Genomic DNA, 16,084 nt, shown 5'->3' on the forward strand with positions numbered 1-16,084 from the left:
ATGCTGTTGTGAATGACCTGAGACGTACCTCCCTGGACTACATGAAAAGAGACATAGAGGAGCTCTCTGAGCATGTGGCCCAGGCCGGTATGACCCTGACCTTGAGTAGCATCTTACCCTCACCAAGAATGATGCCACAATATGAAGACAAGATGATCAAGTTCAACAATTGGCTTAAGTATTGGTGTCATTCAAAGGGGATCCAATGCCTGTCAGCCTGGGATGACATGCTCGACAAGCCACAATGCTTCGCTAGGGACGGCTTGCACCTGTCACCCCTGGGCTTTCGGATATTGGCAAAGGCTCTTGCTACCCCCATAGTGCCTTTTTTAGGTAAGGCTCAAAAGACAAACCCACCTCCATAGGTATCACAAGGGATAAGAAACTAAGAGTAATGCTACTCAACGCCAGAAGTCTAAACCTCAAAATGCATGCACTCGAAACTCTCCTTAGCATGGAGAACATCGATATCTGTGCAGTAACAGAAACCTGGTTCAAGGCTCCCGAGAGCACCCCAGCACTACCAGGTTTTATACCTCATACCATGCTTTCCGGCCCCAAAACTTGGACCTAACCAGAAAAGGAGGGGGAGTATCAATATTCGTCAAAGATACCCACACCTCCAGGTTGGTGGCACAGCACGAAGCATCACGGACTATCCATGTGCAACTAACAGTGGATAAAACTGCCTTCTAGTTTATAGCCTGCTACAGACCACCCTCTCAAACCCAGGAACCCCACTCGGCCTTCCTGAGAACACTGGAAAATAGGAAGGTCTCTCCAAACACCATTATTTTGGGCGACTTCAACTACCCAAACGTAGACTGGGAGCATTACTCTAGCTCCAACACCATCGCTCAAAGGTTCCTAGAATTTATAAACTCAAATGCTATGGAACAACTTGTTACCACTCCCACAAAAGGGGAAAACATACTGGACCTGATCATCACCAACATGGGGACTCTATGCTCCAGACCAGAAGTGTATCCCTCACTGGTAAGATCAGACCATAAACTAATCTCACTGGATATTCACATCCCAACCCCACCCCCTGCCCAGAAAACCACAGTGAAAAACTTCTTTAAAGCAAATTTCACACTCCTCAAAACCGAGGTGGAATCCTTCAAAGCCCCTGGGCCTGTGGAAAATACGGCCCAGAACGCAGAATCCTTTATAAACGCATTCTATGAACACCTTCAGGAATGCATGGATCATGCAATCCCAAATAAAACCAAGACCCAATCCTCCAAAGGCAGACGTCCTGTCTGGTGGACCCTAGCCATAAACAAACTATACAATAGAAGGAGGAAGCTACTACATGATAGAGCAAAATCCCAAAAAGGGAAGGCATCTCTGATCAGTGTTAGCAAAAAACTACGGGCACTCATAAAATCGTCTAAGGCCATCTTCGAGAGAAAAATTGCACAGGACACTAAGGATAATCACAAGGCTTTCTTTAGTTATGTTAGGAACCTGGGTGGGAATTCCCAGATATGCTCAGAATTAGTCCAAAATGACAGAAAATACACCTAGCCCACAGACATTGCCAACATCCTAGCTGACAGGTTCAGCGCAAACTTCTCCCCCCCCCCTCCCCACCAAAAGGGCACATATCTATCCCAGCAGAGTGCTGCCCCCCTGACATCTCAGATGCTCAGGTAAGAGCCGCCCTCTCCAAAGCAAAAAACACAGCATCAATGGGACCAGACAGTGTCCTGGGCTGCGTCCTACATGAACTCCAAAAGAGCTAAACCCAAACATAAAACTACTGTTCAGTCTCAGCCTTACCACAGGATATGTACCCAAAGAGTGGCGTAAAGCAACAGTGGTCCCTCTCCACAAAGGTGGTGCCTCAACGGATCCTGGAAACTATCGCCCCCTAAGCCTGACTAGCTTGGTCTGCAAAGCTATGGAAAGGATCATCATGGACCTCATAAAAAAAGATATTGGAGACCTACAGACACTGGATCCTACCCAGTTCGGCTTTGTTAAGGGCAGATCCTGCCTCTTAAACCTGGTCGATTTCTTTGAAACAGTCACCAAGGCCATTGACGAGGGGATGGTGGTCCACACAGCCTGCCTGGACCTCGCAAAATCCTTCGATACAATACCCCACTCAGGCATTATAGATAAGCTCACCAGCTTAAATTTAAACCCCCTATGTCACTAGATGGGTTGCAAACTGGCTCAAGGACAGAACCCACATGGTTAGAATTGCTGGAGCCATGTCAGACTCCAAACCAGTTACAAGTGGCGTCCACAAGGCTCAGTCCTGGGGCCTCTCCTGTTCGGTATATATTTCTCGGAGGTACAGGCCAACACGGAAGGACTGTGGCTGACCAAGTTCGCAGATGACTGCAAACTGGGCGCTATAATCGACTCTTCAGCCGACACAAGCATCCTCCAAAAGGGCCTCATAGAAACAGACAACTGGTGCCAGAGCCATGGCCTCAAGCTAAACGCCAAAAAAGTGTATATAGTCATCCCCTTGGCAAAAACAAAGTGCCCACAAATTACCACATAGGTGGTAATCCATTAAGTACGGAAGATGTAATTAGGGACCTGGGGACCCAAGTTGATAGCAATCTCTCATTTGACAACCACGTGGCCAAAGTGGTTAGAAAAACATTTTATATAGCCCACCTAATCATGAAGGGATTCACATCAAGATCTGGGGAGGTCATCATGCCTCTTTACTCATCCCTCATCAGGCCCATAATTGAGTACAATGCCCCTTTTGGGATGTACCTTACCAGACACCTGCAGCAACTGGAAAGACCCCAAAAGTACCTCACCAAGAGGATCAAAGGTCTCAAACAGATGCAATATGCTGCCCGGTTAAAGAAACTCCAGCTCTACTCAGTGGCATACCACCTGCTCAGAGGCGATCTGTGCCTGATGTATAAAGCCATGTCAAACCCGGAATTAATGGACATGCTGCACCTCAGAAAATCCAAATCCCATCGAGCTACGCGCTCGAGAGACTTGAACCTCAGCACTGAAATAAATAGGACATGCTGGAGGGACAGATTCATAACCCAGAGGCTCCCTTCACTCTGGAATAAAATCCCAGTCCAGGTTAGGCAGAGTCCCTTATTGACTCTCTTCAAGAGGAATCTTGATGAGTGGATGGGGGATCGTAGGTTTACCCCGGGTATCACTTCTGTGTCACTGTTAGACAGAGGCACAGTATACTAACCTCGAAAAAGGGCATAGCAAAATTAATTTAAAATGGGTGGCGAAAGCCAAACACAGTCTGGCTAGGCTTATAAATGCTCTAGGACAGATAGCCTAGTATGAACCTATGAACCTAGTGCTTACCACTCCCACTGATAAACTAGAAGGCTTCCCTCCAACACAGAAAGGCTTGGCGGGCTCAGAAGCTTGCTAACAATCCTGGATACAGCAACTCTGTAACCGGACTAGGCTAGTTATAGGAAAGGCAGGAAACAGTCGCAAGTGTGGCTTTCAAACCAGAAAGTTGAAAGAGATGAAAAAAATCTGTACCTGCACTAGACTAGTTACAGGAAAGGCAGGGAACAAGTACAAACACAGGCTTTTAAACCAGCAAGTTGAAAGAGATGGAAAACCGCCCAAATGACCAAATAAACTACAATTTCTGGGCCAAAACTCACTCTTCCCGTGGAGGATAGGCTAGCTAGTGCTTACCACTCCCACTGATAAGCTAGAAGGCTTCCCTCCAACATAGAAAGGCTTGGGGGGGCTCAGAAGCTGACTAACAATCCTGGATACAGCAACTCTGTAATTGGACTAGGTTAGTTATAGGAAAGGTGGGAAACAGGCGCAAGTGCGGCTTTCAAACCAGAAAGTTGAAAGAGATGGAAAAAAACTGCTCATACAGCCAATAACTACAATTTCTGGGTCAGGGACCACTCCTCTTGTGGTAGATAGGCTACCTGATACTTAACACTCCCACTGATAAGCTAGAAGGCTTCCCTCCAACACGGAAAAGCTTGGGGGGCTCAGAAGCTTAGAAAGAGTCATGGATACAGCAGATCTGTACCTGGACTAGACTAGTAACAGGAAAGGCAGGAAACAAGCCCAAACACAGGCTTTTAAATCAGAAGGTTGTAAGAGATGGAAAAGCTTCCCAAACGGCCAATAAACTATAATTTCTAGGCCAGAAACCACTCTTCCTGTGGTAGATAGGTTACCTAGTGCTTACCACTCCCACTGATTAGCTAGAAGGCTTCTCTCCAACACAGAAGGGCTTGGCGGGGCTCAGAAGCTTACCAACAGTCCTGGATACAGCAAGTCTGTATCTGGACTTGACTAGTTACAGGAAAGGCAGGAAACAAACTTAGATTTTTTTTTTGGGTACAGAAAAGCAGCTAAAACAGCAGTAAATACAATTCAAATTGCAGTGGAGGTCACCACACCTGAGTGTGTAGCAACACTACAGCAAATACAGTTCAAATAAATGCAATTAAATTAACAAATGACTAAAAAACAAGTGCAGAAGGCAGTAAATTAGAAGGCAACTAACAAGCAGTAATAAGTGCAGAGTAAGAGCGACTGAACAGATAGCACGCAGAAGAGCAATTAAGAGTAGCTGAATAAAATATATATATATATATATATATATATATATATATATATATATATAGTGTCTTTCGTATTTTCACGGTTAGGGGTCACCACAGCGGAACTCTGGTCCACTAATGATTGGCAGTAGATTTTTATGTGCCAAGTTGCCAGCCCTGACACACACCACTACCACCACCACAGTCAATAATATATATATATATATATATATATATATATATATATTTTTTTTTATTTTTTTATTTATTTATTTATTTATTTTTTGGGGGGAGGGAATAGAGCAGGATTAAGAGGCTACAGGGGTTGTCCTTTCCAAATGCTCTCTTTGTACACAGTAGGAGTGCCTGAAATTAGAATATGATCTCACTGAACTCAGTTGAGTGAGCAAATGAGATGGGTCCAGAAGGAGTATTCAAATACAAATCTACAAGAAGGGCGGGCAATTTCAAAGTCACCAACATTAACACCAAAACAAGAACAGGGAGGGTGGGTAGAGAGACAGCCACAACTACAGCTGAGTTAATATTCAATGAAAAACACAAATAAATAAATTAAATACAGTACTATATGAAAAAGAGCAGATAAGTGTACTTAAATTCACTTGTACATCCAGTTGATTTCAGGTAGATGTTAGTCGGCCAAAGCTCAGATATTAAGCAGAGATAACTCAGAATGTACCACTTATCTAAGGCTGGATAGAATATCAGTGATGTGGTGAAACTACTCCCCACTGCTATCAATGGCTACACAGAAATTCTAACAAGTACTCTGTAGAGAGACGGTCACAACTTCATTTGAGTTAATATTCAGTGAAAAACACAAATAAATTAAATACAGTACTATATGAAAAAGAGCAGATAAAAGTGTACTTAAATTCACTTATACATCCAGTTGATTTCAGGTAGGTGTTAGCCAGCCAAAGCTCAGATATTAAGCAGAGATAACTCAAAATGTACCACTTATATAAGGCAGGACAGAATATCAGTGATGAGGTGAAACTAGCCCCCACTGCTATCACTGGCTACAAAAAATAGTATTATAAGTTCCAAACTGACAGCCCTTATGGCTTGTCCTTTTTTTGGTGTTTCATAAGTATAGGGGGTCCTTGCATATTAATCCTTCTTTTATGCCCAAGGTGGTGAATGAGTTGTTCTTGAATCAGTCTATTCATTTGCCCACTTTTTTCCTTCTCCGTATTCTGCTAATGAGAAGGTGCTGGCGCACATTGGATATACATAGACAACTAAGATCTAATTTTGATAAGACTATCAGGAAATCGGATCAACTTTTTGTTTCCTTTCATTGTAGGTCCTTAGGATTAGCCGTGTTCAAGCAGACTATTTCTTTGATTTCTAAAGCCATTTCTTTTTGTTATTCCTTTCATAGTAAAAGTCTTTCTTCCTCTTTTAAGGCTCATTGTAGTAGTGCTTTGGCCTCTTCTGGTGCTTTTTTCAAGGGTTTTCTGTTCTTGAGGCAGCTACTTAGACTTCTGTACCATTACCAAGCACAACAATTTGGATGAGATTTCCAGAGCTAGAGGTGGTATTGCTAGGGCCATCGTTCATGGCTTCCTAGAGAGCTCTGCTGGTCCTTTCCCCCTCTCTTTTTCCTAAGCTTTGGCACTCTCCCTATTGTAATGAATACTGCAACAGTAAAATGAAAGGACATAGTACCGTTATGTAAAATCTTACCATAACTGCAGGTGTCGTCCTTTTCACTGCTGCAGTATTCACTCCCTCCTTCCTCACTCTAACCCGTTTCTCTTCTGGATAGACTGAATACCTCTTTTTTCCTTGGAATGGTGTTCCTACTGGGGCTGTCATTTCTGAGGCTGGTATGTCTGGATGTCACCTTTATGCGCTCAGCTTCGCTAGGCGCATGTGCATGACGTATGGCATACCTTAAAGCAACCTAAAGGCTTTGGTGCACTGACCAGACATTGGGGCACCCTTGGCAGTGGATCCCAATTGTAATGAATACCGCACCAGTGAAGAGAAGGACATCTACCATTATGGTAAGATTTTATGCAACTGTACTGTTTGTTGCTAATGTACAGTTGGTTGGGGTTTCAGGATGAGTACACTCTTTTTCTTCATTCTGACTACTGGTTTCCCTCCATAGGGTTATCCAGTCAACAGTCAGGGTGAAGTTTTTGGAGGGAGCAGAACTTTGAGAAGCTGGTTGTTGTATCCTGAGGAGGATATAAACCATATAGCCTAAAGGCTTATGTAGCAGTGAAGAATGTGAGGGTCTACTGTTACGGGTAGGTGCAACATACACGACTGTACCTTTTTCTCCATATTCCGTCTAGTTTTTGTTAGTTGACTGGCGTTTAAATCATGACTGAAATGCAGGCATCTATGACATTATCTAGACTGCTTGTCAAACGTCTTTCACCAGTGTCTGGCTAAGCACTTTCCAGTTTAAAATGCTGTTATTTTTGAATGGTAATGTAGTCATTTAATCTAAAAGGATGTGAAATTTCTTATGCTGACATTAATTTTATACTGCAAATTGAACAATTGTTACTATGGTGCATTGCTGGCTTTATCTCCTTAAAATCCTGATGGACATGCATCTTCACTCTTAAACACCTTTATTGAATTAATCTTTGGTTTCGGTGACTGTTTGCATGTTTTTTTTCAGTTGGATGTTCATTTGTTCAGGAATGTGGTTTATTGGCCACTAAATATCTTAAAGCATTTCATTGCAGATATTACTTCCAGCCTTGAGTGTATTTCGTGGAACTCTTTTGTTATGCTTTGTCATATTTTCAGAAAGCACTATAAAAATGATAATTTGTATCATGTTTGTGTATTGTTTTTTTATCTATGCATGGCCTTAGGTGAATTGTTGTCACCAGTTTCATCTGAAGCTATGGAGGAAGGAGTAGTAGAAGAACCTGGATCTTCAACAGGGGATTCTGATGATTCTCTCCAGCCTTCGTCTTCAATTCCTTTAGTAGAAGCAATAGATGAGCCATTAACTCCTGATATTACAGGTTTGTATTTAGATACAGAGATCTATAAGCTTAGTGTTTTGGTTTTATAAAATTTGATTTTGCAGAAGGGGTTTGCTTTTAGTGGTGCAGAAATGTAACTCTAGTATTGTGGAAGAACTCGTTAAGAGCCTTGTTTTCTGTAGGAAATGGTTCTGCTGTTTTTGGAACCTCTGTGTGGTGTTACGTAATTATGTCATATTACCGGGGTATTTTTCCTCCTAAATAGGGAACAGTTTACCCAAGTGCCGAAAAGATGTTGTATGTGTATTTCTTGCTTTCTCTGTATTGAATTTGTGTACTTTGAGTGCTTGGTGTATTTCATACAATCACCCAGCGATACTTCAGTTCTCTACAAACTTTTTTTTTTTTTTTTTTTTTATTATTCAGTAGGATGCATGCACACATAGGTCTGTAATGGGGGGTTACTGTACTTGATCACACTGTTTTTGTCCAGGTGCTTTTCTGGTCTTAAGAGTACACATGATGTAGCTCTTCTGATGGAGCTGTAGCTAGATTGTTGGGACACTGGTCACGACCTCTGTTTAGCAGCCCCCAGGCAAGAGAGAGAGAGTGTCCTGTTTCAGGAGGGGGTGTGCAACAGTGGGTGTTGGACAAAAATGACACTAAAGTAAGTGGAGTAAAATAAAGACATCCAAAGATGCAACTGTTTTCAATACATATTTGTAATATTAGCATTATTCTAATATTGAGATTCATTTCTCAATAATGATAGGTCTTGCATTATAGAGTAGGATGGTATATCAAATGAGACATGATTTGGTAGGCGTACATAATACAGTGAAACCTTTACTGTAGAAATCGGTTATTAAATAAAGTTAAAAAATGTATGAACATTTTACATTTGTTTTTCCATGTTTACATATGAAGTGTAATAATGCTATTTTGTTGGTTATATATGTAAGTAGTGGTGTTAGTAAAATTTATATTAAAATGTGGTGGGTAATTTGATGCCTTCCAGGGAATTAAATTTATTTGGTAAAGTAGTTGTGAATATAACCAATATTGTGTTGTTCATGTTAGCTAAACAAGGTTAATATGAAGGCAACATGAAGTACATCTCACTGTGTTATAACTAACTGGAAGCCATCAAGCTTATTATTAGGCATCCCTAGGTAGTGGTAATTACTTGTACACAGTATTATGGCATGCAGTCTTGCCAATCATAGTTGCCATCTAACATGCACAGTTTTGTAGAATAACACTGTTTTGAAATATTGTGAAAATGTGATATGCATAATTTGTACATAACAGCAGTGTGATACCCACTCTTGCCATACATCATTGGAAAGCATTTGAAAAGGCTAAGAGTTTACTTACTGATATTTTGGATCTGTCTTGCATGCTTAAAAAATGTAACTCTTTAACCATAAAACTACTAATTTTTGGCAGTTAAATGCTGGTTTTCCTTCATAAATCTGGAGTATAAATTTAGTGTCACAGGAAGTGTTTTCGATATTAACACCAGTGCATATCCCATTTTGTGATGAGCAACTTTCATATTTTTGCATTTGTTGTAATTTGCATCACTTCTGAAAAATTGCTAATAATATGATATATGATCTCAGTAATGGATCTGGGAGAAAGCCTGTCAGGTATTAAGCATTTTCTTAAGAGATTTCCAGAAGCAAGGGCCTCCAGTTGCTCATGTCTGATGTATTTAATACTACAGCAGATGCCTAAAAACTAGTCAAAAAAATAATTATAATCAGAATAAATAGAAATAAGCTGAAAATTATCAAAATTAAAAGCTAGATTGTACAAATGATTATTGAGGAACCCATAAAACTGAGTAGCATGGAGGGATTTTGTCAGTCATTTGGAAAGGTGGTTTCAGGGAGTGCGGGAGCCTGGTACCAAAAGGTACAAATACTGGACGTCTCGATTCATGTTATAGAAACCTATAAGCAACTCTCAGGAAGATGAATGTAGGGCCATAACTGCACAGTAGGGGACTGAGAGTGGCTTAAAATACTGGGGATCCAGGTCACATAATGCTAAGAAAACAGTAAGATTTTAAAGGTGATATAAAGTTAAATATAAGACCCATTGCAGACTCTGCAAAACAGGGTTAATATGAAAGCAAATGAAGGATATCAGTAACTTTGTTATAACTATCTGGAAACCATCAAGCTTATTGTTAGTCATCTCTAGGTAGAGGAAAATACAGTAATTGAAATGTGAAGACAAAAGGGCATACACCACCACTGAGGGGGGCCCTCAGGAGGGAGAAGGTGGTTGATTCGAGAGATGTTACAAAGAAAGAAATAGTGATGTTCATCGTGTTTCACTGTTGCAGTCATTGCAATTGGGTTACCCTGCTGGCAGGCTACCCGCAGTCGGCCCGAGTTCCAAAGTCTAGGTCTGGCATCGGTTGCTGTCGCCTCCTCCCTGACGTCAGTTCACCAGGGGTATAAAAGATGCAGCCAAAGTCATTTTCTTCAGTCTTTCTTGCCATGTGGTGCCCGAAGCAAAATCAGTTGGCAAGTGCTGGTAGGCCGACTCCTCTGAGATTTTCAAATTCGAATTTCAGATCCGAAGTCTTCATTAAAGTGAAGTACCCCATTGGGGAAACTTTTTTCTTGCTCCAGACCGATGTCAGAAAAAGTTAATAATTGTATTTCTTGTGGGAAGCAAATACCTCATAAGGATTTTCATTCTTACTGTAATCCTTGCCTAAGCCCTGACCACGACGTTGCTAGTTGTTGGTTTTGTGCTAGATTTAACCAATACACTATTAATTGTCCGTACGATTTTGCATTTCATTACTTTGGCAGAAGATTCAATTATATAATGCCGTCATAACAGCTGATTACCGGAGTTTACAAAAAGCGCAAAGAAAAAGAAAAGGACAGGCATCCGAGGTCCAAAACCAACGACGAGGCTTCTGTTAGGCCTGTCGCCGGTTCTCAATGAGGCACTTTCGCAGCCCCTGATGCCCGCTACCTCAGAGCCACAGGACGCTTCCGACTCCCACGTGGAGCCAACTAGGCCGCTGGAAACTCAAGGTATTGGACACTTGGAAAATATTCCCTCAGATGGGTCCAGAGCCACTGAGCAGGCATTGGCTTCTGCGGGTGTTTTCAGGCCTACACAGTTAGATGTAAAGCCACCTTCAGCTTCAAAGGCAAAGACTAAAGCAGCTCTAAAGACAAAGAAACAAGTACAGCATTCTCCTGGACAGGCCTCCATGCCTAAAAAACAGATGCTTAAAATGGCCGAAGACCTAATTACTTTGATCAGGGGTTCTCATCCCCCTCTTGATAAGCGTCGGTACGATTTTGCATTTCATTACTTTGGCAGAAGATTCAATTATATAATGCCATCGGAACAGCCGACTACCGGAGTTTACAAAAAGCGCAAAGAAAAAGAAAAGGCAAGAGATAGAATATGAATCTTCAGATCAGGTATCCATTTCTTCTGATTCCTCTTCTGAACAGGAATATTCCCTTCCTCCCTATGAGGATTCTGATGCTGAAGAATCTATCCCTTCAGCCTCACCTCCTGAGGATTATTCTTTTGGGGAAACCCTGCATACTATGAGGGAGCATTTCCACTGGGAGAGCTAAGAGTACTCAGAATCCAAGAAAAGGCTCAGAGATTTCCCTTTATTACCCCAGGTCAGGCTCCTTGCTATTCCGCCTGATTTAGACATTGTAGATGATGTATTTTCAGAGTCCGGTCTGTCTCCTGACTTTTTACCACTGGCCCCTGTTAAGCCAGGCAGATACGACAGGGTTCCTGATTCTCATAAATTTCTTTACAAAAACCCTGCTGCTGACCCAGAAACTATATCTCAGAATCCCAAGGGGGTCAGTGCTTCCACTGCAAAAAAACTTATCCCCTCTGATAGGGGATTCTAGGGCCGTGGACAGATGGGGTAAAAAGATTTATACTTATGCTGCCTTGGCTGTAAGAGCTTTAAATTGTCAGTTTCATATGCTTAAATATCAGCAATATCTTATGTTACAGCTTAAACTGAAAATTTTGACAAATTCAGAATGCGCAGAAAACAAAGAAATGCAGGATTTATTGCATGCAGCTGAACAAGTGGGAAAGCATACTTTGCAATGTGGTTTTGATTCTCTAGAGGCCTCCTACAGGGCCGCAGTTACAGGTTCTGTCATTAGGAGGCATGCTTGGTTAAAAGAACAGAATGTTAAAGCAAAGCTATTAGATGCTCCATTACAACATGATACCTTGTTTGGTGTTAAAGCAGAAGAGGTGTTGAAGAAAATGGAGGACAAAGCTAAATCTATGCAAACAGTAAAGGATTTCTTACAGGTACAGCCTCCCAGATTTAGCAGGAACTGACCTACAAGTAATTGGTCCTTTCCAGTGTCAGACAGGCCACAAAGAGGCAGATACAGACGCCCCAGAGGCAGATCACAGCCCCAAGGCTCATACAGGCCTAAACAATGGGGTGCTTCTACATCCAAAAACGGAGAGGAAAAATCATAGCCATACAGGAAACAGTCTCATTGACTTACCCCTGCCAGCACCAAGCACTTATCTTCTGGCAGCTCCTTTGGGAGGAAAACTAGCACTTTTTTCACAAAATTGGCACATGATCACCCAGGAGAAATGGGTCTTAAAATATCGTATCTCAAGGCTACAGGTTCCACTTTCACACCCTGCCAAGGCCAAACGCTATGCCAGACCTGCCATGCAATCAATGGGCAGAGGCACAAAAACAAGTTTCATCCCTCATGGACATGAGAGCCATTCAGCAAGTATCACAGCAAGAGCAGGGACAAGGATTTTACTCAAGGCTATTCTTGGTACCCAGAAAGGACAAAGCCTGGAGACCAGTACTGGACCTGTCTATCCTAAACACATTCCTGGATATTCCAAAATTCAGAATGTTAACTCTGCAGCAGCTTCTGCCCATGCTGGGCAAGAAAGCTTGGCTTGTGACTTTAGACCTAAAAGAGGCATACCTGCATGTCCCAATCAGACAATCATGCAGAAGATACCTCAGATTTATAGCTGGCTCAATGCACTACCAATTCTCTGCACTGCCCTTTGGCTTATCTACTGCGCCCAGGGCCTTCACAAAATGCCTGGCACCAGTAATTGTATTTTGCAGACAGAGGAATACAAATATATCCTTACTTGGACAACTGCCTTATTCAAGCAGAGAGCAAGGACATCCTACTACAGCATCTGGCGTTTGTAAAAAGATTACTAACAGGTATAGGGTACACAGTAAACGAAAGGAAATCAAAGCTCGTGCCCTCTAAAGAGATAATATTCCTGGGTGCAAGCTTAAATACAACTGCCCAGATGGCTTATCTCACGCCAGACAAACATAGACAACTGACTTCTTGCTTCAAAATGTTGGCAACAAAGACCCAGTTATCTGCAAGAAAAATTCTGCAGGCTTTGGGCTTCATGGCATCCTGCTTGCTGCTAATTCCATATGCAAGACTGCATATGAGGAAACTTCAGTGGTATCTGAAAAGTGTTTGGACTCAACATTGCCACAGCCTGGAAACAATAATTACCCTCATTCCCTGCCTGCAACAGGAGTTTAGATGCTGGGCAAAAGCCTGTCACCTCAACACAGGACAGCCATTCACCTTACCCACAGCCAGGCAGACATTGACAACAGATGCATCAGATTATGCCTGGGGGGGCCCATATGGCAGGAAGATATATTCAGGGCACATGGCCCGCAAGTCAAATGCATCTACATATCAATCAACAAGAGATGCTAGCTGTTCAGAATGCCCTGACAGCCTTCAGGGATCAACTTAATCCAGGACAACTACTAATAAAGACGGACAATACTACAGTCATGTGGTACAGAAACAAGCAGGGGGGCATGCATTCCTACACCCTCTGCAAACTAGCCATGAACCTGTGGGACACAGCACTGACTTACCAAGTACATCTGCAAGCACAATTCCTGCTAGGAAGGATAAATACTCTGGCAGACAAACTAAGCAGAAACGTTATGGATCCCCACGAGTGGAAATTGGATCCACAAGTCTTCAGCATGATAACAAGGAACTGGGCATGCCCAGACATAGACCAATTTGCCTCCCCTCACAACTGCCAACTACAGAGATTCTGTGCAAGGACTTATCACAAGCAAGCATAGAAAGTGGATGATCTATCTTTCAGCTGGAAAAACCTAACATTATATGCTTTTCATCCTCTGCCTCTCCTCCCCAAGGTACTCCTCAAGGTCAGACAAGAGAAGCCAAAAATGATACTGATTGCCCAGACTGGCCCCACCAGCACTGGTACCCAATCCTAAAAAGCTTGTCTCAATGCCCAGCTTGGACATTACCTCAAATTCCTCACTTATTGACGCAACAAGACAGTCAGATACTGCACAGCCATCTCAGGACCTTAAACCTGGCAGCATGGCGGATAATGTAGCCATTCAAGACACACCTCTCTCTAAAGCAGTGATGGGTTTTATTTTGGAGGCCAGGAGGCCTAGCACCAGAAAATCTTATGCAGAAAAATGGAAGAGATTTTGTGCTTGGAACCAGTATACCACTAGGTATTGACACGACTGTTCCAAATATTTCTCAGATTTTGCAATATTTAACTGAGATGCTGGATAAAGGCCTTTCCTTTTCATCAATTAGAATTCATGCCTCTGCCATTTCAGCTCATTACAATAGCGAACCACCTATGTTTTCTCATCCATTGATAAGGCAGTACCTCAGAGGGGCCAAAAACATAAGACCTCCAAGGAGAGCACCAATACCTGCTTGGGACCTCAACTATGTCTTTGAAAAACTCACACTGCCTCTGTTTGAGCCAGCCTCTGCAGCTGATGTAAATTTCTTATCTTGGAAAACAGCTCTGCTCCTAGCAATAACCTTCACTAGACGAGTCTCAGAGTTACAGGCACTTATGGCTGTGGAACCTTTTATCATGTTTCATCCTGACAGGGTTTCTCTAAGGACAAACCCTACATTTATGCCTAAGGTAGTGTCCAGTGTGGCCCTTAACCAAACAATTAATTTGCCTACCTTTTACCCAAACCCACAGAATAAGGGTGAGAGACTTCTGCATTCTTTGGACATTCACAGGCAGCTACGTTTCTACTTGGACAGAACCAAAGCTTTCAGAAAGACTGAACAACTTCTAGTGGCATATGCTGCAGGATCACAAGGAAAGGCCATCTCAAAACAGACTATTTCAAAGTGGATAGGCCACTGCATTCGTTTCTGCTATTCACAGCATGGCAAATCAGTGCCTAAGGGCATTAGGCCACATTCAACCAGAGCAGCAGCCACTTCAGCAGCCTTCCTCAGAGGAGTACCAACCAAAGACATTGTAGAGGCTACAACTTGGAGTTCAGTGCATACTTTTACAAAGCACTATCACTTACCTCTCTAATCTAAATCCAGGGCAGGCTTTGCCACTGCAGTTCTGCAGGGCCTGATAGCCTCTCCTAATCCTATTTAGCCAGCCTCCCAACCTTAGCTTTGGGATTCAACCCAATTGTAATGACTGCAACAGTGAAACATGATGAACATAGTACAGTTGTGTACTTACCATAAATGTAGATATTTGAGTGTATTCACTGTTGCAGTCCAGGTTACCCTCCCACCATCCCCCTTTTCCTTGCTGGGACTTGTCTGTACTTCTCTATTCTATACAACCTATGTGGTGTATTTGCTTGTAAATGAAGGAAAAGTTGTTTTTGTGTATGCATGCTTATTGGCATAATTTAGCCTACCTTTTTAGGGACACCTGACATCTGGGGCAAGAAAAACTGAAGAAAATGGTGTCGGCTGCATCTTTTATAACCCTGGCGCTCTGACGTCAGGGAGGAGGCGACAGCAACCGAAGCCGGACCTAGACTTTGGAACTCGGGACGACTGCAGGTAGCCTGCCAGCAGGATAACCCAGTTGTAATGACTGCAACAGTGAATACACTCGAACATCTACATTTATGGTGGGTACACAGCTGTACCTTTTTTGCAGCAGATGACACATTCCACTCCAAATGTCAACTTGTCATCAAATGTCACACCAAGATTTTTAATCTTTTTTTTTTTTAGAAAGACCAACTTGTCACCATTATAAATCGCAATAGGAATAAGGATTGGACAGTAACAGTTACTTAAGGTGGTATGAGTAACTGTAGTAGGAGTGTTGACCATGTTAAGTCTCAGGTGATTGAGTAATCCAGTTTTGGACACATTCCAGATCTTTACCTAATAAGTCCACAGCAGACAACTTATTCAAGGGAAGATGCGATAGACTCTCTATCATTAGTGTAACAGTGATACTGAATGTCTGATTTTCTAATAAGCTCATCTAGTGGTAATATAAAGAACCTGGTACAGAATTCTGAGGAACTCTAGATGTGGCAGGAATGGATTACCTCTTGTGAGGTAAGAGGCAAACCATTTAAGATCAGTACCACTAGCTCCAACATTAGGTTTGCAGCTGATCAAGATTTGTAGTATGATCTACAATGTCACATGCTGAAGAAAGATCAAGGAGGACCAGAACAGAATAATA

The 16,084-nt window shown here is 42.3% G+C and overlaps 1 protein-coding gene across 8 annotated transcripts in view; it reads left to right on the plus strand.

Moving 5' to 3' along the window:
• The window catches only part of BIRC6 (baculoviral IAP repeat containing 6), a 4,524,268-nt gene that overhangs the window by 2,685,871 nt on the left and 1,822,313 nt on the right, over window positions 1-16,084 (plus strand). For all 8 annotated transcript variants that reach the window (XM_044058419.1, XM_044058463.1, XM_044058448.1 and 5 more), the window contains exon 37: window positions 7,412-7,567. In XM_044058419.1, coding sequence (XP_043914354.1) covers window positions 7,412-7,567 — 156 coding nt within the window. The remainder of the gene's footprint in view (window positions 1-7,411; window positions 7,568-16,084) is intronic.

The sequence above is a fragment of the Protopterus annectens genome, chromosome 1.part2, assembly GCF_019279795.1.
Source record: "Protopterus annectens isolate FY-2018-M chromosome 1.part2, PAN1.0, whole genome shotgun sequence".
In the NCBI taxonomy this organism is placed as follows: domain Eukaryota; kingdom Metazoa; phylum Chordata; order Ceratodontiformes; family Protopteridae; genus Protopterus; species Protopterus annectens.